This window comes from Xylaria bambusicola (assembly GCF_022495145.1).
Source record: "Xylaria bambusicola strain CBS 139988 unplaced genomic scaffold F5B22scaffold_33, whole genome shotgun sequence".
Classification (NCBI taxonomy): Eukaryota; Fungi; Ascomycota; class Sordariomycetes; order Xylariales; family Xylariaceae; genus Xylaria; species Xylaria bambusicola.
Window position 1 is genome coordinate 101,279 of NW_025953586.1, and position 17,470 is coordinate 118,748.

General features: G+C 48.8%; 5 protein-coding genes across 5 annotated transcripts; 3 read left to right on the forward strand and 2 right to left on the reverse strand.

Moving 5' to 3' along the window:
* Positions 1–368: 368 nt before the first annotated feature.
* F5B22DRAFT_657596 (cytochrome protein) lies at positions 369–2,440 on the reverse strand (the record flags this gene model as incomplete). Its single annotated transcript, XM_047980059.1, has 7 exons — positions 369–464; positions 536–639; positions 699–1,202; positions 1,357–1,771; positions 1,861–1,942; positions 2,045–2,159; positions 2,227–2,440. The coding sequence occupies 7 exons, from the start codon at positions 2,438–2,440 to the stop codon at positions 369–371; spliced, it is 1,530 nt and encodes a 509-aa protein (XP_047829030.1).
* A 3,357-nt stretch (positions 2,441–5,797) lies between these two features.
* F5B22DRAFT_613989 (uncharacterized protein) lies at positions 5,798–7,098 on the forward strand. Its single transcript, XM_047975442.1, has 3 exons — positions 5,798–6,139; positions 6,207–6,279; positions 6,335–7,098. Exons 1-3 carry the CDS (start codon positions 6,005–6,007, stop codon positions 6,532–6,534), a joined length of 408 nt encoding a protein of 135 aa, XP_047829031.1. The 5' UTR covers positions 5,798–6,004; the 3' UTR covers positions 6,535–7,098.
* Positions 7,099–10,264, forward strand: F5B22DRAFT_613992 (eukaryotic translation initiation factor 3 subunit 8 N-terminus-domain-containing protein). Its single transcript, XM_047975443.1, has 2 exons — positions 7,099–7,739; positions 7,811–10,264. The coding sequence occupies exons 1-2, from the start codon at positions 7,382–7,384 to the stop codon at positions 10,057–10,059; spliced, it is 2,607 nt and encodes an 868-aa protein (XP_047829032.1). The 5' UTR covers positions 7,099–7,381; the 3' UTR covers positions 10,060–10,264.
* Positions 10,265–11,673, reverse strand: F5B22DRAFT_613996 (uncharacterized protein). Its single transcript, XM_047975444.1, has 2 exons — positions 10,739–11,673; positions 10,265–10,583 (listed from the first exon to the last, which is right to left on the reverse strand). Exons 1-2 carry the CDS (start codon positions 11,419–11,421, stop codon positions 10,472–10,474), a joined length of 795 nt encoding a protein of 264 aa, XP_047829033.1. The 5' UTR covers positions 11,422–11,673; the 3' UTR covers positions 10,265–10,471.
* A 3,429-nt stretch (positions 11,674–15,102) lies between these two features.
* On the forward strand, positions 15,103–16,404 carry F5B22DRAFT_291497 (uncharacterized protein). Its single transcript, XM_047970416.1, has 2 exons — positions 15,103–15,436; positions 15,524–16,404. Exons 1-2 carry the CDS (start codon positions 15,259–15,261, stop codon positions 16,132–16,134), a joined length of 789 nt encoding a protein of 262 aa, XP_047829034.1. The 5' UTR covers positions 15,103–15,258; the 3' UTR covers positions 16,135–16,404.
* Positions 16,405–17,470: the final 1,066 nt, after the last annotated feature.

The following is a 17,470-nucleotide window of genomic DNA, read 5'->3' on the forward strand; positions in this document are numbered from 1 at the left end:
ATTAACATCTATTAATTTACTTGCGTTTACGAAAATTGTTTTTCCCATCAATAATTTTTTTTTTTTACCTTTAATCTCCCCCATTTTTTTTTTTTAAAAAAAAAACCCCCCCCCCCCCCCCCCCCTCCCCGTGTTTTCAAAATTAGTTGATATCGCCTTGGAGAAATTCTTTCACCAAGTGGCGTGTATTCAGGGGGGATCCGTTACTGAATTCTTAATGTCCTGGCCTTATTCTAACTTTACTCGCTCTTCTACCTGAACCCACATGTCGGTTATAGAATCTGCAAGAAATGAAGAGTTGAAATTAGTATTGCTAAGTCAATATAAGAAAGAAATATGAAGAAAAGAATGTGCGACAAGATAATATATCAGGAGATTAGGGATAACATACGCAGTCCCATCAAGACCTTATGCTTCCATGGCTTCTCAGGGTTGACTAGTTTCCAGTCAAAGTGTCGAAATAGCTAGAAAGTGTTTGTTTAGCTTTATTCTTGACGGAGAAGGGAGCTAGTATTGCTGAACAGCAGAAACATACCTCGAACAGTACAATACTCAATTCACGCATTGCGATGGCCTTACCGAGACATAGCCAACGTCCATGTCCAAACCCCAGATTGACCTCGTGCTTCATTGCTGCCACTGGAAACTGATGTTCAGTAATTTTGAAACCCTACAGATGGTAATGAACGCCAAGGTACACCGACGTTTTGTTTCATCCGCCTCCTCAAGCCAGCGCTCAGGGCGAAAGACATCGACATCGACATCGCCATACACATTCTTGTTCCTATGCATCGCGACATATGAAGGTATGACTTTGAGACCATGTGGCAGGAACACTTCCTCGCCCTCAATAGTCACAGTGTCTCCCCCTGGAGGAACATCTCGAGAGTTTTGATTGTTCACCGGAGGGAACATTCGAAATCCTTCCATGATGACAGCCTGAAGGTACTCGAGGGCCTTAGCCTGCGCCCATGTGATCACTTCGGGTGCCCTCGGTGCTTTCCCGGATGCCACTGCGTCGTCAATCTCTGCCTGGAGTGCCTTGTAACATGGCGGGTTCGTCAACATGAATAACAGGATCCCGTTGAAGGCTCCTGAGGTTGTGTCCGAGCCTGCTACGACCTGCAGCAAGTTTTCTGTCTTCAGTTCATCCCCTAGTAGGCCTCTCTTCATGAACGACGTCAGCATGTCTTGCCTAGGCACTGCAATACTCGGGATTAGTAAATGTCATCTTATTCATGGCCTGGGTAAATTGAAGATCAAAGCTCCGAAATCTTTAGGAATTCAATCCTGAGCGGGATTCCGAGTTTCAAAAGCGGCCGTGAAATGAAAAGCGGACTTCCCAGCAGTACTCACCCGAGCCGAGGCTTTTTTGTTCATGAAATTCTTTCTCTCTAGCCTCTACCATAGACTGGTTCAGCGCCAACATCTTGCAGAATCCCGTATTACTATCGATGTCTAGTTTTGGCTTTGATCCAAGGAAAGGGATCCAGTTCATCCACCAAGTCCCCAGAGCTACTTGTCTGTGAGTCCCCACGAGGCCGTGGTGGAGGGATTTGCGAAACTCGTCTGGGTCGTCGTCTTCGTCGAGGAGATTGTAGCATTTACCGAAACCGATCATGCTAATAACATCAATGGTGAAGAAATGCGTCTTCTGCGCCAAGTCCATGGCTTTTCTCTGGCCGGCATACCTGGTCCTGATGAGATTGAGCAGCTTGACGACGCAAGCCTCAACATCGGCCTCCAAGGTTAGATTCTCGACGCCAGAGTACTGTATATCACAAGTTAGTGATACTCTTAGTGAAGTTGGGGAGTTGCCACGAAAGACTGGGTGTGTGGGTGAGAGGAGGATTGATTTACACCTCGTATCATCTGCTTCCGCCTCTGGTCATGCTTTTCGGTGTCTGTTTGGGTGAAGAGATTGTCTTCGCGCCAATCGAATCTGAATGCGATAACCCATCAGCATTATTCTAATCATTTGCCCTGCGTCATGTAGAATAGTGCAATAGTAAATAAGGAGTTATAGTAGAATTAGGTCGCCTACCTCACAGCACGGTAGAACCACTGAGACTTTTTATATCCAGGGAATGTATTCGAACGAGCCCACAGATCTGGAGAAGACGTTATTATCATCGATGGGGAGACAATCACGATCTCTCCTAACAATAAGAAGCTTGTTAGCCCAAGCACAGCATTCCCACAGCACTTAAGATGGTAGTCACGTACCATACTTCCGATGAAGCTCGGCATACAAGTTGTGGCAATCTCCACTCAGCAAAGCCAAGGAATGTGGTATCCCAGACAGTCGCCACAGCAAAGGCCCTTTGATGTGACGCAGCTGGAATAGTAATTGAAATCGTCTGAATAATAAGACGCCAATAGTAAGGATTGCAGGAACGGCAAACCATGGTCTCAGGGGTAAGTATGTAAGTGTATCCATTCTCAGCATGGGAAACCTAACCAAAGCTCTACCTTCGAAGCTTCATGCTGTGTGACGGCCGTAGCTGGTGGTGTATATGTTGCAAGAGGAGAATGTTAAAAAGGGGGAAGCAGCACGATATATTTAAAGGAAAAGCACGCACGCCTTGAAGATTAGAAATGTAATATATACCAACCCGAATGGTATTAGGTGAGCATGTTGATAGGTTTGTTCGTACACCGGTATGGCCTTATCATGCGCCTGCGTGTGAATCATACGAATGAAGCACCATGCTGTCTTGATTCGTCCCGGTGAGGACTCGGCCATGCTTGTACGACTATAGTGGTGGATCACGGAAAGAAAGGCGTTGCCAAGCCGGGGGCATTATATTGTCTGCAGTTGTTCATAGGTCCGTCATCAAGACTACGACGATGCCCGCGTCGCCGCCTACATATGCAATGTTTGTAGCGACTACGTCGGGCAGCAAGCGGTGTCTCCCCACGGATATCGTTCCTTCTTTCGACCTGGTGTACTTTAGGTATTTACTTAACATACCTAGCTACATCTTTGCCATATACCCGTGGTAAATATGCGCTGGCTGAACGCGGTAGACAGCAGAACTGTCACATTCTGAGCTATACAGCCGTGGACAATGTGATACATCTACATATGCCGATGCGGTTGTATAAAATTCTATGCTACCCTAAACCCCCGAGGCTTCCATTGTCCGGACCTTGACAGTCATAACAAAGTATTGCGGTAATATCAAGTCATTTCTAATCATTGGGAGTAAGTTCTTATGATGATATTCTACAAATGAGATTGTTTGCTTTCGCACTCTCTCCCTAGATCAACTTCATCAAAGCCTACGTACCGTAGGAGTGATGGTACACAATGAGGGGCTCAATGCACCAGTCCTTGTACATACATATATGTCTCGTCTCGGCAACCCGCATGTTTCTTTGGGTTCAGTTTCATCGATGGTCTTCGAGGACCCAGAAGTGGGCTCGTGACAATCGGGCATGGTAGATCTATGCGTCTATAATGGATGAAGTTTATGTCGATGTGACCTGGCACTTGGATAACAGTGTGACGGCATCGGTTTTTTGTTATACATATTATTTTGACACTTTCAGTGTGGTAGAGACAATCTATATCTGTACACAGAAGAACCACGAGGAGAAGAGATCCACTTCCCAGAGTAACACAAAGAGAAACAGTCAGACAAACTGACGTCGATGCTGCCGAAGCTGAATCACAGGGGTGCTGTAGTTGTACACGTAGTTTACATTGATGACTCTGTGATTAGCATCGGTCTATCAATGTTATACCGAAATGTCTGATAGAGGCGATATCCTTTTCAGTGAGAGTATGTATGCCGGCTTGTGATGGTAACCCTCATCCGGAAATTGGCATCCTTTGGGAGCATCTATAGTGAAACATTTCGCGGCAAGCGTATACCACCCTGACATCACTTTGCCGCGAGGCTACATGGGATGCCACCTAACTAATAATCTGCCCTAGTCACCCAAGACCGAGCCCGTGAAGGGCGCCTTATAACCCTTACCATCTTTGCCCTGTGCCCTAAACCCTTGCCGACCGAGAAATATAAAGAAAGGAAAAAATTACTCGCAGTTGTTGCCCAGCCCAAATGATTCACGTCCTGTACGCCTTTTGAGCCCTTGAGAAAATCACACCCTGACTGGGTAGTATTAGAAAACTGGGAGCTGGAGTCGATATAAAGAGACAAGTGACAATGTTCTTGTCATGAATGTAGAGTGCGTAATCTCGCCTCTCAGTTTTGCATGGCTGATTAGGAGCGTTTGGAACATGCTTATTGTTCACCCTGCGATGTTTGCGGAGCCAATCCGGCCTAGAGAACGGATGCGCCCAACATAGATCCCTCCATTTCCATGTTGTCCATGGGAACTTCCATTCCAGCTCCGCGCGATTCCATACCAGCCATGCGAGCTTCCATTGTGCCCATACGGGCCTCCATAGCCTCCAGTCGCTTCTCGACGCTTTCAAGTCGATGACTGACACTCATGAAGCCCTGGGTGATATCATGACTCATACGGTCGAGCTTGTTACTCAGGCTTCGGATGCTTTGTGCCATGGGCGTGTTTTCCTGACCGGGCTGCGCAGCTGCAACTCGGGCTTCGTGGTTGTGTCGGCCATCCTGGACGGCAAAACGCCACTGGTTATTTAACTGAACCTCGCAGACAGCCTTGGCGCGCCATGGACAGTCAACCTTGCGGGTGCTGGGATTTCGTTTTTTCGCCGTGCTGTTGTACTTGACGCCGCCTCGATCACAGACTAAGTCATAACGTGTGGGCTTGCCATCACGATAGTTGCTGGCTCGCAGCTTGACAACACCATAGCCCTGGTCCTTGGCAACACGCTGCACGGCGCTCAATAGATCGTCGAAGCTGCGGTAGATACCCTCGGGAGGCGGTGCCAGCGTGCCAGGCTCGCCACCAACGGTCATAGTACCAGGGGTGACGGGGGTGACGGCTGTAGGGGTGGCCGTCGGGGGTAGTTGTCGTGGGGTGCTCAACGCACTCGCCGTGCCGTTGGGGACGACAACGCCCGCGGCGACGGCCGAGTGGTGAGGATTCTGCTGGAGAGAAATTTTGGCGGTATTGTCGGGGAGCTGGGGGGAAACGAAGGGACGAGGACGAGCCTCAGGTCGAGCGTCGGTCTCGACGAGGCCGTCGGGGGACTCGGGGAAGAAGACGGGAAAGGGCGTGGCACCTGGGCTGTTTTTATCGTTGGTGGTATGTTCGGCGGGGATCGCGGGTGTCGTCCAGTCCAACAGAGCGGATGCAGACGCGGATGCGGACACCGTGGACGAAGCGGTTTTCAGACGTTGTCGGTGGTGCAAGTTGAGATTCTCACGGTACGGAGCCGTGTGTGATGATGGAAGATACGGAGCGGGAATGAGAAGATTTGGCAGAGAAGAGACCGTGCGAGGTGAAGCATGTTTTGAAGGAGATCCACAGAGCACACACGGTCTGCACTTAGTGGGCACTTCAGCACCTGGAGCTACGTAAATAGGCAGTAGCAGGCAGTAGCTACGGCTACCGAAGGGCTAATGCAGTGCCCAGAACCGCCAGAACAGGGAAGAGGGAGCACTGAAGAGAGCAAAACCGCACCTAGTGGCTAGACTAGGCCTGACTAGGTAGTTTCTGTGGCGCAAGCTGAGGAATGTGGCTAGGTCATGTGCTTTACCTAGGTAGGTACCTAGGTACCTACCCTGGCGAGCCTGGTATATACATTTACTCTGTATATGCATACATGCTATCTGAGTAAGCGATAAGTTACCTAGGAGGTATAAGAGGTAGGTTGTACCCACAGGTCAATTAGATCAAAAGCTGAAGAGGCAGAGGTAGAGGCAGAGGCATAGCCGCATAGCTAGCTGTGTGAGCTTCACGGGCATACCTGGCCCTGAATCATCTATACTCTGCGTTACATGTTCAGCAATCTTATCATATGTCATTTGCCCATTCTGTCCTCTAAGGCTCTTATGCGCGAGTCCATGACGTGCCAACCTTCATCACCTTACATACGCCCACATCAGAGTAAATGATGGCGGCCAACGGCCAAGACACGAAGCACGATGTGAAGCAGGGCAAACCGCAATTATCCGGCAATGACGAGACCTCGGAGGAGAAGCAGCTTCAACGTGATTTGAAGCACCTAGATCTTCTCCTTGCCAAGGTATGCTCCACACATTGGTCCCTTCCTTGACCACCGTCCATCTAGCTCGATTACTGAAGATATCTAGTGTCGAGATATGCGAACCACCATACCTCGGATGCTTGGCGGTATGCCGGAAGTGGCTCAAAACAATCCCGAATGTGAGTAAACATCCAGTGATAACAATGATTCAGCATTGCTAAACTAAAACTACAGCTCTAGAAGCCTTGTTTAGTGAACTGGTCAGCCACATGAAAAGCGCCGGCACCGAGATCCAAGACTTCGCAGCGCTGTACAATAGCGAGGATAATAAAAAGGTGCTCGAAAAGGCCAGAAAGAGTCGTGCTGCCAATCCGAAGGGCATCAAGACCTGGCTTTACAAGGACCACCCAGACTGGGCAGATGTGCCTCGATGAAAAGGGGCTCCCTCGGCATCCCTTTGCAACCAATGCCAGCTGTGCTCTCAATTTTATTGATTGATTGGTTGATTTGAAAGCTTTTGATTTTGCGATGGAACATTCCTATCATCGGCGTTTATCATGGGACGGTCGTCAAACGGAAGGCATACTTTTTTACATATGGTGTCTAGGAGTTCTTGGTTTACCGTGAGTTACCTAGTACACAGGCAGTACACAGGCAGTAGTAGGTACATGGGCAGATTTATACCTGAAATTCGAAAATATACCATTGCAGTAAGGACTCTCTCCCTCTCACACTTGAGCTGTCCACAAAGCCATTATCACCGCCTTCATACAATATCGAACGAATTCCCAATCAATCCGTAGCTAGAACATATCGAGGTACGTAATATAGAAAATAACTTCACCTACAACCAGGTATTGTTACGATCTTAGGTTGAGTTAAACTTCCCTTGATAAAGCTAAAGCAGAGAGACCATGGCCAGGTGGAGAGCGCGTCTTCGCTTACTTAAAGTGGCTTAGACCCTTTGCCATCGGCCATCTGCCACTGCGCGAGCCGCAACCCCACTAAAGTCCACCACCACCTGTAAAAATTCACTGTGAATTTTCGAAAACACTGGTCCACCTAAATTTTGCCCCTCAATCGGTCGCTTGTTTCCCTTCCTTGACCAGATCAGTGACAACTCCACGGCCGCACACCCGCTTCCTACATCCTACAATCTACCCCGGGCTGTGGCTCTGATACTCGTGGTCGTCTAACGGGATACCGAACAACGACTATATCGGATATCTCGACAGCTAAACAGCAAACGTACCCCGCGACCGACTGACGAAGCCTGCCAACATGTCTCGGTTCTTCCGTAGCGGCGACGACAGCTCCAGCGAGAGCAGCTCCGACGAGGAGGAGCTCTACTCCGAGGAGGAGGAAGAGGAGAAGGACGTAGATGAATCCGAAGAAGAAGAATCCGAGGAGGATGAGGAGGAGGATGAGTCTGACGAGGAGAGTAGCGACGATGAGGGAGTCAAGAAGACCGGTGCCTCGCGGTTCTTGCGCGGCGAGTCGTCCGAAAGCGAGGACAGCGACGAGGATCAACCAAAGACCGTAAAGAGTGCCAAAGACAAACGGTTCGCTGAGCTCGAGGCCACTATCGATGCCATCGAAAAGAAGCAAAAGATCAGCGACTGGGGTGCCGTATCAAATGGTATGTATAGACCAACATAAGGAAACCCAACCGCTTCGGGTGCGTAAGATTCTTGAACTAACCATGCGCAGAGTTTGACAAACTCAACCGTCAGGCCTCCAAGATGATCGATGGCGGCCAGGTTCCCAAGCTCTACATCAAGGCCATTGTCGAACTCGAAGATGCAATGAATGAAACCATCTCGAAACAGAAGGTCACTCCAAAGAAGATGAATGCCATCAGTGCCCGTGGTCTCAACGCCGTCAAACAAAAGATCAAGAAACTCAAGCAAGACCACCAAACTGAAGTTGATCGATATCGGGATGACCCACTCGATTTCCTCGCTTCCGACGAGGAAGAAGAGGAAGTCGTCGCCCCGAAGCCCAAGAAAACAAAAGCCGAGGCCTACACAGAACAGGTTGAACAACAACAAGACGACGATGGCTTCGAGACCGTCACCAAGGGTGGTCGCACCTTGCAGTTCACGCCCGAAAGCATCTTCAAACATTTACGGACTATCTTGGAGTCTCGTGGAAAGAAGAACACCGACAGGCTCGAGCAGATACGCATCATGGAGAAGTTGCATGCTGTAGCCAACACACCCTACCAGACTATCCGTGTTCTTTTGACCCTTGTATCTGCCAGGTTCGATCTCGGAACAGGCACATCTAATGCTATGCCTTTAGAGCAATGGAAATCTGCTGAGAAGGAGCTCTCAACCTTGTTCGAAGTGCTTGAGAAGAACCGAGACCACATTGTTCTTGAGAATGCCGAGGAGTGGGAAGATGACGAGAAGCCACCCACAATACAGCCAGGAGAGAAATATATCAAGATTCCAGGAAGCGTGGTATCGTATGTCGAGCGCCTAGACGATGAGCTTACCCGCTCGTTGCAAAACATTGATCCCCACACCTCGGAATACATTGAGCGCCTGACGGACGAGGGTGCTTTGTACAATGTCATCTTCCGCGGTCTACTCTATTACGAGACCCTTCGCAAAGATTCCTCTCTGCAAATTTCTCAGGACAGCCTGAACCGGGTCCTCATGCGAAGGTTAGAGCACGTCTACTTCAAACCTGCCCAAGTAGTCAAGATTCTCGAAGAGAATGCCTGGAAACCCGTGCCCGCTGACGTCGAGTCCGTCATCACCCCAAGAGGTAGCATCACGGATGCCACGCAGCTGCTTAACGTGCTCTGCAACTACCTTTTCATTAACAGCGAGGGCATTATCCGTGCTCGTGCCATGCTTTGCCAGATCTACTTCCTTGCCTTACATGATGAATATTACAAGGCTCGCGACATGATGCTGATGTCACATTTGCAAGAGACAATCAACAGCTTCGATGTGCAAACTCAAATCCTCTACAACCGCACTCTCGTACAGGTTGGTCTATGTGCATTCCGCAAGGGTCTCGTGTACGACGCACAGAATACACTTCAAGAAATTTGTGGTAGTGGCCGACAAAAGGAGCTTCTGGCCCAGGGTGTCATGATTCAGCGGTTTGCTCAAGTTTCACCAGAACAAGAACGCCTTGAGAAGCAAAGGCAACTCCCCTTCCACATGCACATCAACCTCGAGCTTCTAGAGTGTGTCTATTTAACATGCAGCATGCTGCTTGAGATTCCTCTCCTAGCTCAGACGGGCTCCTCCCCAGATATCAAGAAGCGTGTCATCAGTAAGACATATCGACGTATGCTCGAATACCACGAACGGCAAATATTCACTGGCCCACCTGAAAACACGCGCGACCACGTCATGCAAGCATCCAGGGCGCTAGCCGCCGGAGAGTGGAAGAAGGCTATTGATTTTATTCACAGCATCAAGATCTGGGATTTAATGCCAAACACGGATGAGATCAAAGTCATGCTTTCTAAACAGATCCAGGAGGAAGGCCTGCGAACATACCTATTCACATACGCGCCCTTCTACGACACCCTTGCCGTTTCTACCTTGTCGTCGATGTTTGAGCTAGATGACCGCAAGGTTGCCTCCATCGTCAGCAAGATGATCAGCCACGAAGAATTGGCTGCTGCTCTCGACCAGGTCACCTCGACGGTCATCTTCCGGAAGGGAGTTGAGCTCTCGCGCCTTCAAAGTCTGGCCCTCACATTGTCAGACAAGGCTGCGGCCCTTATCGAGACCAATGAGCGAACGCTCGAGCAACGGACACAAGGCACAGCTAATGCCTTCGACAGGAGAGGTGGACAAAACCAGCGGGGTGGTCGTGGGGGGGGCCAAAAGACAGGCCGTGGCGGCGCCAGGACAGGTGGGACGGGACAGAGACAAGCTGGCGGAACGCAATTTACGGGAGGTGTGCTCGGTGGCGCTGTTCGAGGTTAAACGAATCATGGGCGTACTTTCTGTGCTTTTCCGTCTCTTTTGTATCTCGTGTGCATATGGCCCAGGTTGCCTTTCGGTGAAAAAGTCTCGTCGGCAATGGGCCGGTCTGGGGCTAATCGGACGGTATGAGTAGCATAACTACCAAGGGAATGAAAATGATTTGATCATAACATTTTTAAGTTCACATGTTGAATGAACATTGATAGTGTGTTATGAATATTGTGTATTTCAGGGGTATCTATGATAGTATATCTATCCGTTTCTTTCCGCTGTATTCCGTCTACTACGTATATACGTCAGAAATCTATCCCTTCCCAAGCTGATACCGAGCTAGATAAATTTTGTCTCAAAGCGAGGGTACTTGAGCCTCGTGATGCCGCATTCCCTTTCATAGGATGCAAAGTCCAAGGGTTTACATTCGCATCTTCCGAATTTCATCAAGGGTCCAATACTTACGCATGTTTTCAGCGCCAAGGGTACGGACTTCTTGATCGAGGTGGGTAAACAGTACAGTCCCCCAAGAACTTGGGAACCGACGTTAGTACATCCGCATTGATAAGTGTTATTTTTCTCCCCCAAGAGATGCCAGAGTTGTTGTGAGGAATAAGGTATTTTTTTAAAAAAAATAATAATAAAAAATAATAAAAAAGTAAGGTGTGAGGAGAATCAGAAAACTCACTCTAGCTGGGTTTTGAGAACGCTCATCTGCAACTCGGTCTCGCCGGAGAGGCAACGGCGCAGATAATCAGCCAGACCATCCATGCCCTTGTGGATATCCACGTGCTGCTGGAGTAGCTCCGCAGCCTTCTTCCTCTTGCCTTCGTCTTCTTCTCCCCCTCCTTGATGATCCAGATTCCGCTCCTTGCCGGTCCGGAACTCGGGCATCCGCCTCGCGAGCTCCGGGAAGACGTACCGCTCCTCGATGGAGTGGTGCATCTCGAGATGCTGGGTGAACTCTAGACCCGCGTGGATGAAGGACCGCATGGACATGCCCTGCGCCCGACGGCCGCTCGACGCCGAGGTGTAGAGCATGTTCCAGGTCGACCGGAAGTGGTTGTGGAATATGTCCATGTGTTCTGCCATGCGGTTGTATTCCCTGAACTCGTGGGCGCTTAGGGGTGGGAGTTTGGGTTCTTCTGTTTCTCCTTTTATGTGAGGGGAGGGGATCGCGCTCTGCGGCTCTGCAGCGGCGCTGCTGGAACTAGAGGTGGGAGGGGAGGACATATTGACTGCCGCCGAGGTGCTTAGAGGACGGAGAGGGGAGAGTGAGAAGGGTAGACGGGTTAATACAGGGGTAATAGGTCTCTTGTGTTGAATGAGGGCTCTGGTGAGTAGAGTTGCGACGCTATGGCGCATGCTCATCAGATGCCTAATGCGGTAGTGGTGGTGCCCTCGATTGGTGGTGGTGGGTTGCTCTTATACAGACACATAAGTACACATAAGATATGAACAGACACCTAGGTAGTCTCCTACAACATCACAGACATTTGATGAATGGGAGTTGGAGGTTACACACACATACTATATAAGTAGTGGCCTACATCTCTCCATTATGCGCCCCTCAGTCAATTAGGTAGGTAGATAGGTACATGAACTAGGTAGCAGAAGTTTTTCACATGAAAATTTCTGAATTATGTCAGCTATTGCAAATCAGATGGCGCGCGGGCAAGATAAGTCAGCCAAGCGCAAAAGCGCGCGCTTCTTAGTCATTCCATTTTGTTGCCACTTGATTGGTAGATCACCATAGACCCCGGTTTACTTAGGTCATGATACAGCATAAATCCTTCCGGCGAGTTCAATTGCTTGAGAAAGTTGCTGAGAAAGGAAAGAAAAAAAAGAAAAGAAAATGAAATAAAATAAAATAAAATAAAGTTCAAAAACATACAACACCAGGGATTCGCTGGTCGTCACCGACCCAACTACTAATCTGGCAGTATCTGGCTTAGCTAAGGGGGAGCGGACGGGACCCCGCGTTCTCCAGATCTTATGGTCGTATGTACCAGCTCGAGTTGCAAATTGTACATAAGTATATGGCATTTGAAAGAAGAGTGTGTGGTTGAGGGGGTGCAATGACTGGATCGTAAGCCTTTGGTCCTCAGGATTTTTTATGCCATCAATCATTACAAACACTCTAGTTACAAGCATAGTAGCAGGGGTGTGGTACAAGATAGCTTGTTTTTAATTGTTTTGGGAAAAGGCCATTGGCGCTGGTAACTGAAGGTGCGCAGTAATTATGGTAAATTGTTAGTCGTCTTCGTTCCGCTTCCCCTCTTGAGTATCCCAGTGGACTGTAAGCATTCCTATCGTATACCTCCCGACTAGTATTCGACCTCGGGTTCAACTTCTTCAACTGACCCTTGACTTTATTGGCCAATACTACCATGGCATGAATACCTCTTTGAGGCGTATACCGCAACCATCAGTCCACCTGGTTGTGCGATTCCGATAGGCTGTCTTTCTGCTCATGATGGGGGTGCAAACTTTCATCGCTCTTCAATCTCGTCGACCTTTGGAGACTTTCAAGCAACACGGCGCTATGCAGTGAGTACATCATGTTCTCAAGCGATGTCTTGTGGATAAGTGGCCAGGTCATGGGAAGGCAGCCAGTGATAACAGCAATGCTCATTTCAACTATACCTTGTGACTGATTGATATAGACGACAAGCCGAACGATACCTGTGAATATTTCTCTACATGTTAACTAGCTAAAGGCCGAAACAATTGGAAACTGTCATTCAGGAGGAGACTCACAATTCCCCAAGAAGAAACACCCCAGATGTAGCGAATCGTTTAGCCCTAGACAAATCTACCCTCCAGACCTAGAGAGACTCTCATAACTAAAATGTGCAGTGCTCAGTTATTTTCTAGATCGTCATCGAGGACCTTAGTATAAGTGTCTAAAGCTAGAATCCAAGGGGGTGAGGATTAAGGTTAAGGGCAGGTGGGATGTATAAAAGGTGAAACAGGTAGTGAGAAGATAATGCTATTGTTCTATAGCAACACAATTGATTGCTACTATAATGAATACTATCAGCAAATGAGAGCTTGCTCTTATTCCAAGTTGAACTTAAATCTGAATGGTGTTGTCATCCGAACATGGTATGAATCTATCTATTGGCAAATAACCACAGACCTTTGCTTCCTTAGGTAATAATCCAGATAGACGGCAACTTCAGATTCGAGTCAAGTACTTGCATATTGACTCAGGTACCTGCCTGGATATTATAGGACAGAGTGGCTTGCAGCGTGAGAGCAACAGCACCGAGTTGTTGGCCCAGGAGGCATGTGCCTACTAGGATGGGATGGATGAGGCAGATGGCATACACGAAACGACGACGAAGATGCATGTTGTACTACGTAGAGACTTACATACGTACATATAAAAGCAGCCAACACGTGCGATACTTGGATACTACCTAGGCAAATGCCTAGCACTGCCTGCAGATATCAAAGCCACTGGGTAGTAGTAGTGCAGGACAAGCTCTTCCTGTCTGCCATGCGCCTCTGACGGCTTTCGTTTCCATGTTCCAGCTCTTCATACCGCCCAAAAACGTTCGCTTACATCCCAGAAGTGCCGTTTGCTTGCACTGTCGTCTAATTATTCATCTGCAGAGCTTGGTCTCCCTTGGCACAATCTACCCGTTTGCTGAATCTGCCCGTCCGCATGGCCGTCCTCTCCCCTCTTCGCTCTGCTCACCGCTCTTAATCAAGCAGTGGCGGGAGGGGTTTCTAGATTTTTCATTCCGCGCAAACATACGATAACCCCACATAAAGGGGAAGCAGGCACGCGCGATATGCCGTCTATCAGTCGACAGCAATGGATCTTCACATCATCCACCAGGTTCACCAGGTACAGCAAGCAGAAGCGAAGGCGAAAGGGAGCCCGGGGAAAAGCGGGCTCTTCCACTGATTCATGGCTTGACCCATAACGGCGCCACGTGTTTAGAGATGGGCTTGCTCGCTGTTTGGAGATTCGAGAGCCTGCCGGTAGGCCGCAGGTCTCTGCATTGCGTTGATATCGAGATCGGTTGGCCTATCCGTGGAACTTGCCTCGCAGCCAGCATAAGAGGCCCGCGATCGGGCCTTTTCCCCTCTGCGCCCCCCGCGGTGCCGGCACCTCTGCTCTGCGTCTAGCCAAACACAGATACCGGGTTCCTGGTCTCATAACGCCTGTTGATTCTCTACGCATGTAGAACTCGTGGCGATACAATCTGCGTTCCCGCCTGCGAGATGGCGCTGTGGGACGTGGTGATCATTTTTCGTTGGTTGCTGCCTTTTCTCTCCATCTACTCTATACCTACTTGTATCATATTACTGATCAAGCTGCATGGGACCCCGCCGCAACCGCACCGTGGCAAGGTGACATATCATCACACAACCGTCATTTGCATTAGATTAAAACCAGGTCGAGGTAGTTTCAGGACCCCGCTGTCGCATGCTAACGGTCGTGTGGTTCTTGAGAGCCACTCGCCTTGCAGGTCTGGATAATGAACTCGCTGTACAGGCGCAACGAACAGCGGCTTCGGTGACACAACTAAAATTGCACTCGACAACGGTCGTGCAGAATAATTTTGCACTAATGCTTGTGTCAAAGATACTTAGGCATGAAAATGATAGAGTACATATCGTACGTACATATAACACTTACGACGGTACCTTGGGAGCCAGATGTCTACGCCAAACGCAGATGTGACAACCAATCCATTGTCAAAGGGAAGGTGATGAACCCGCAGCACCCGAGTGGAATTCTCTCTGATCATCCTTAACAACATTGTAGTGAATCCTGCAAGGTAAGATGCGAGAAGAGACACCAACATCAGACTACTCCGCAGAAACCAGAATCCTTCACTCGAGACTCTTACTATACGATGCCTATTCGCTCCTGAGTAGGTCTTCGTTTGGTTCTCACACCCAGGCGAAGTGATATTATCAAGAATCTGACAAGGTAAAAAAAAAAAAAAAAATCAGGCCATGTCATGACCTTACAAGTTGGCCTTCATTTAAGTGAAAGTTGCACAAACAGAGAAGGATTAGCCGGCCTCGGCTCCAGCTGGGTTAGGTGCTATGGTGTATATATAACCTAGGATTCCTCACTACTTCTAACAAATCTGTAGGAAGTAACAGACCCCTACCACCCTTCAGTTTCTCTGTTAAACCAACTACGTTGCCCGGACCATTGACAGGGCTTTGTTCTCGCACATGACTTCTCCCTTTGATCCCCAGCTAGGGACATATTCCCATGTCAACGGCCATCCCGCCGATATACTTGACCGCCTTGCCGTGTCAGAGCTGTGCAAAGGCTGGCCAGTTTACCGCGATGCATCTGAGTGGAAAAACTTCCGCTCGCTGTTCTGCGGAGAGGCATTCGTTTGGACGAGTAAGTATAGTTTTCATTCCTGAACACCAGAGTATTCGGCCTTCAACCCAAATTCCATGCAGTTCTAACATTCAACTATCTATGTAGCTTGGAGCAAACGCCAATCCATCGACAATTTCATCCAAGTATCGAAGGAGGGCAAGTCCCGCGGTGACTTCATCATGCACCGCGAGTGTGGCACATGCGTGGACCTCAACCCGCAGACCCGCCGCGCCGTTGGTAAGATGAAGGCTACAATCACACAACGGTTTGCCATCCCAGGAGACCTGAAGCGCGGCATTGAGCCTGTCGTCTTCGATGTTGACTGCGACTGCCGCTTCCACTTCTTCTGCCTCGAACAGCCGTCCCCGTATCCGGGCGGCACTCCAGAGTGGAAGGTCCGCTACGTCAAGCTCATCTACGACAAGGACAAGCTTGTTCCTGTGGACGGCAAGACCGCGCCGACATTCTCCAAGGACATGCTGCGGCGATGTCCGGAGGGCTACCGCTACCTGGGCGCCGCGCAACGCATGCTGGGGCACGATGTAGACGAGTTCTTACCAACCATCCAGGGGGCGGAGAAAGGAGCCGCTCATCGCTCCTGGCTAGCCATGTACGAGAAGATGAGTCAATGGCTTGACGGTGATGAAGACATAGACCTCACATCTCCTCCTTCGAATAGTAGCAGTATCCATGAGAATGGGAGACTGCACCTCTGAAGATAATGAAGGATGACCCCTTGGAATTCCACATCATCAACTAGCTGAATGATGTCCTAACACTTATCTGAGCGGTTGAAATCATGTTGTGGCGGAAATGGAAAATTACGGTGCATACTGGTTGGATCTCTGCTTTGGCTTGCGTTGACTAGATAAAAAGGGGTGAGGGTGGCATGGACTGAATTTAGACTAAGTACATCATGACAAACAAAATAGAGGCGCCGGCTAGTTGAATTTTATCTCACTTGTTCATCTTGTGAAGACTACGCACATTTCCCGCTGCCAATGGTGTACGAACGCTACTACGCGGACATCACTGGAAACCCGCCGACGCTTGGACAGAATGGTTACCGTAAGGCGCTAACTGTCATAATACCATATAGTGAGTGTAGGTGCGCAGGGTCTCGACTTGATAACGTCGTTCTATCTTTTGGATAGTGTGCCAGTTTGGTGCCACACTCCTAATCTTCTCCGTGACACTGACAACTGCCTACCAGTTTACCATATTACCCACAGTTACAACTATGTAGTAGTCTCCTTTCCTTCTTTTCTTGAAGTATTATCATTTCCAAAGAATATAGTGAAAATAATTCCTTACACCATATTGCTCTTGAGCCGATCATCACAGCCAAGGTCTCTCAGATCTTCGTGCAGCGAAGTTTTCCCGTAGCAAAACGCGTTGCTGACAAAGCTGTGATTATATACAGGAATGTTCTTTAGTTTCCTTTTTGTAATATGGAGACCTCAACTTCTCAGCCCTCGCCATAGATATTGAGTTTGTGTCTTCGATTAGCTCATCTGAACTAACTATGCAGTCTTCTATATATTTGAAATATGAGCTACGTCATTACGTCTCACCGACGACCGACTTTGTGACCGCCCCGAACCAGGGGTCAAGCACAGTATCTTGCGAGACCAGTGTGTTGTTTTCAACACAGTCTGAAGAACTGATAGTCAATCTTCCATTAGAGGTGGGGTAGAACATGATATTGCATACAACTTCACAGAAGCCCTCAATACGTATTACGGTATAAGGTTCCAGCGAGGCAGAAGTTACGCCGAGGTGCCAATCTCGACATGTGTAGAGAACTGTACTATCACCTGAGCATTCAAGGGAGACTCGGAGACGCATATATCGAGTCCTAAGCTTTTTACTCTTTTTACCTATCATCTGACCACTCTCCGTCTGTGTCTTAGATTCGCTCCAAAGCAAACAACTGGTCAATATGCAAAGGCTCTTTGCAAACTTTCTTCTGGCTGAAACAAAGATAGAGAAATAAATGCAGGTATTGATTCCTGGCGGTAATCACGGCGGAATGACGTGGATGAAGGGAGA

Coding starts and splice junctions, on each gene's coding strand:
- F5B22DRAFT_613989 (XM_047975442.1), top strand. CDS start 6,005: ATGATGGCGGCCAACGGCCAAGACACGAAGCACGATGTGAAGCAGGGC. Junction 6,140..6,206: donor TAGATCTTCTCCTTGCCAAG/GTATGCTCCACA, acceptor GAAGATATCTAG/TGTCGAGATATGCGAACCAC. Junction 6,280..6,334: donor GGCTCAAAACAATCCCGAAT/GTGAGTAAACAT, acceptor CTAAAACTACAG/CTCTAGAAGCCTTGTTTAGT.
- F5B22DRAFT_613992 (XM_047975443.1), top strand. CDS start 7,382: ATGTCTCGGTTCTTCCGTAGCGGCGACGACAGCTCCAGCGAGAGCAGC. Junction 7,740..7,810: donor CTGGGGTGCCGTATCAAATG/GTATGTATAGAC, acceptor AACCATGCGCAG/AGTTTGACAAACTCAACCGT.
- F5B22DRAFT_613996 (XM_047975444.1), bottom strand. CDS start 11,421: ATGAGCATGCGCCATAGCGTCGCAACTCTACTCACCAGAGCCCTCATT. Junction 10,584..10,738: donor GTTCTCAAAACCCAGCTAGA/GTGAGTTTTCTG, acceptor TCGGTTCCCAAG/TTCTTGGGGGACTGTACTGT.
- F5B22DRAFT_291497 (XM_047970416.1), top strand. CDS start 15,259: ATGACTTCTCCCTTTGATCCCCAGCTAGGGACATATTCCCATGTCAAC. Junction 15,437..15,523: donor AGAGGCATTCGTTTGGACGA/GTAAGTATAGTT, acceptor CTATCTATGTAG/CTTGGAGCAAACGCCAATCC.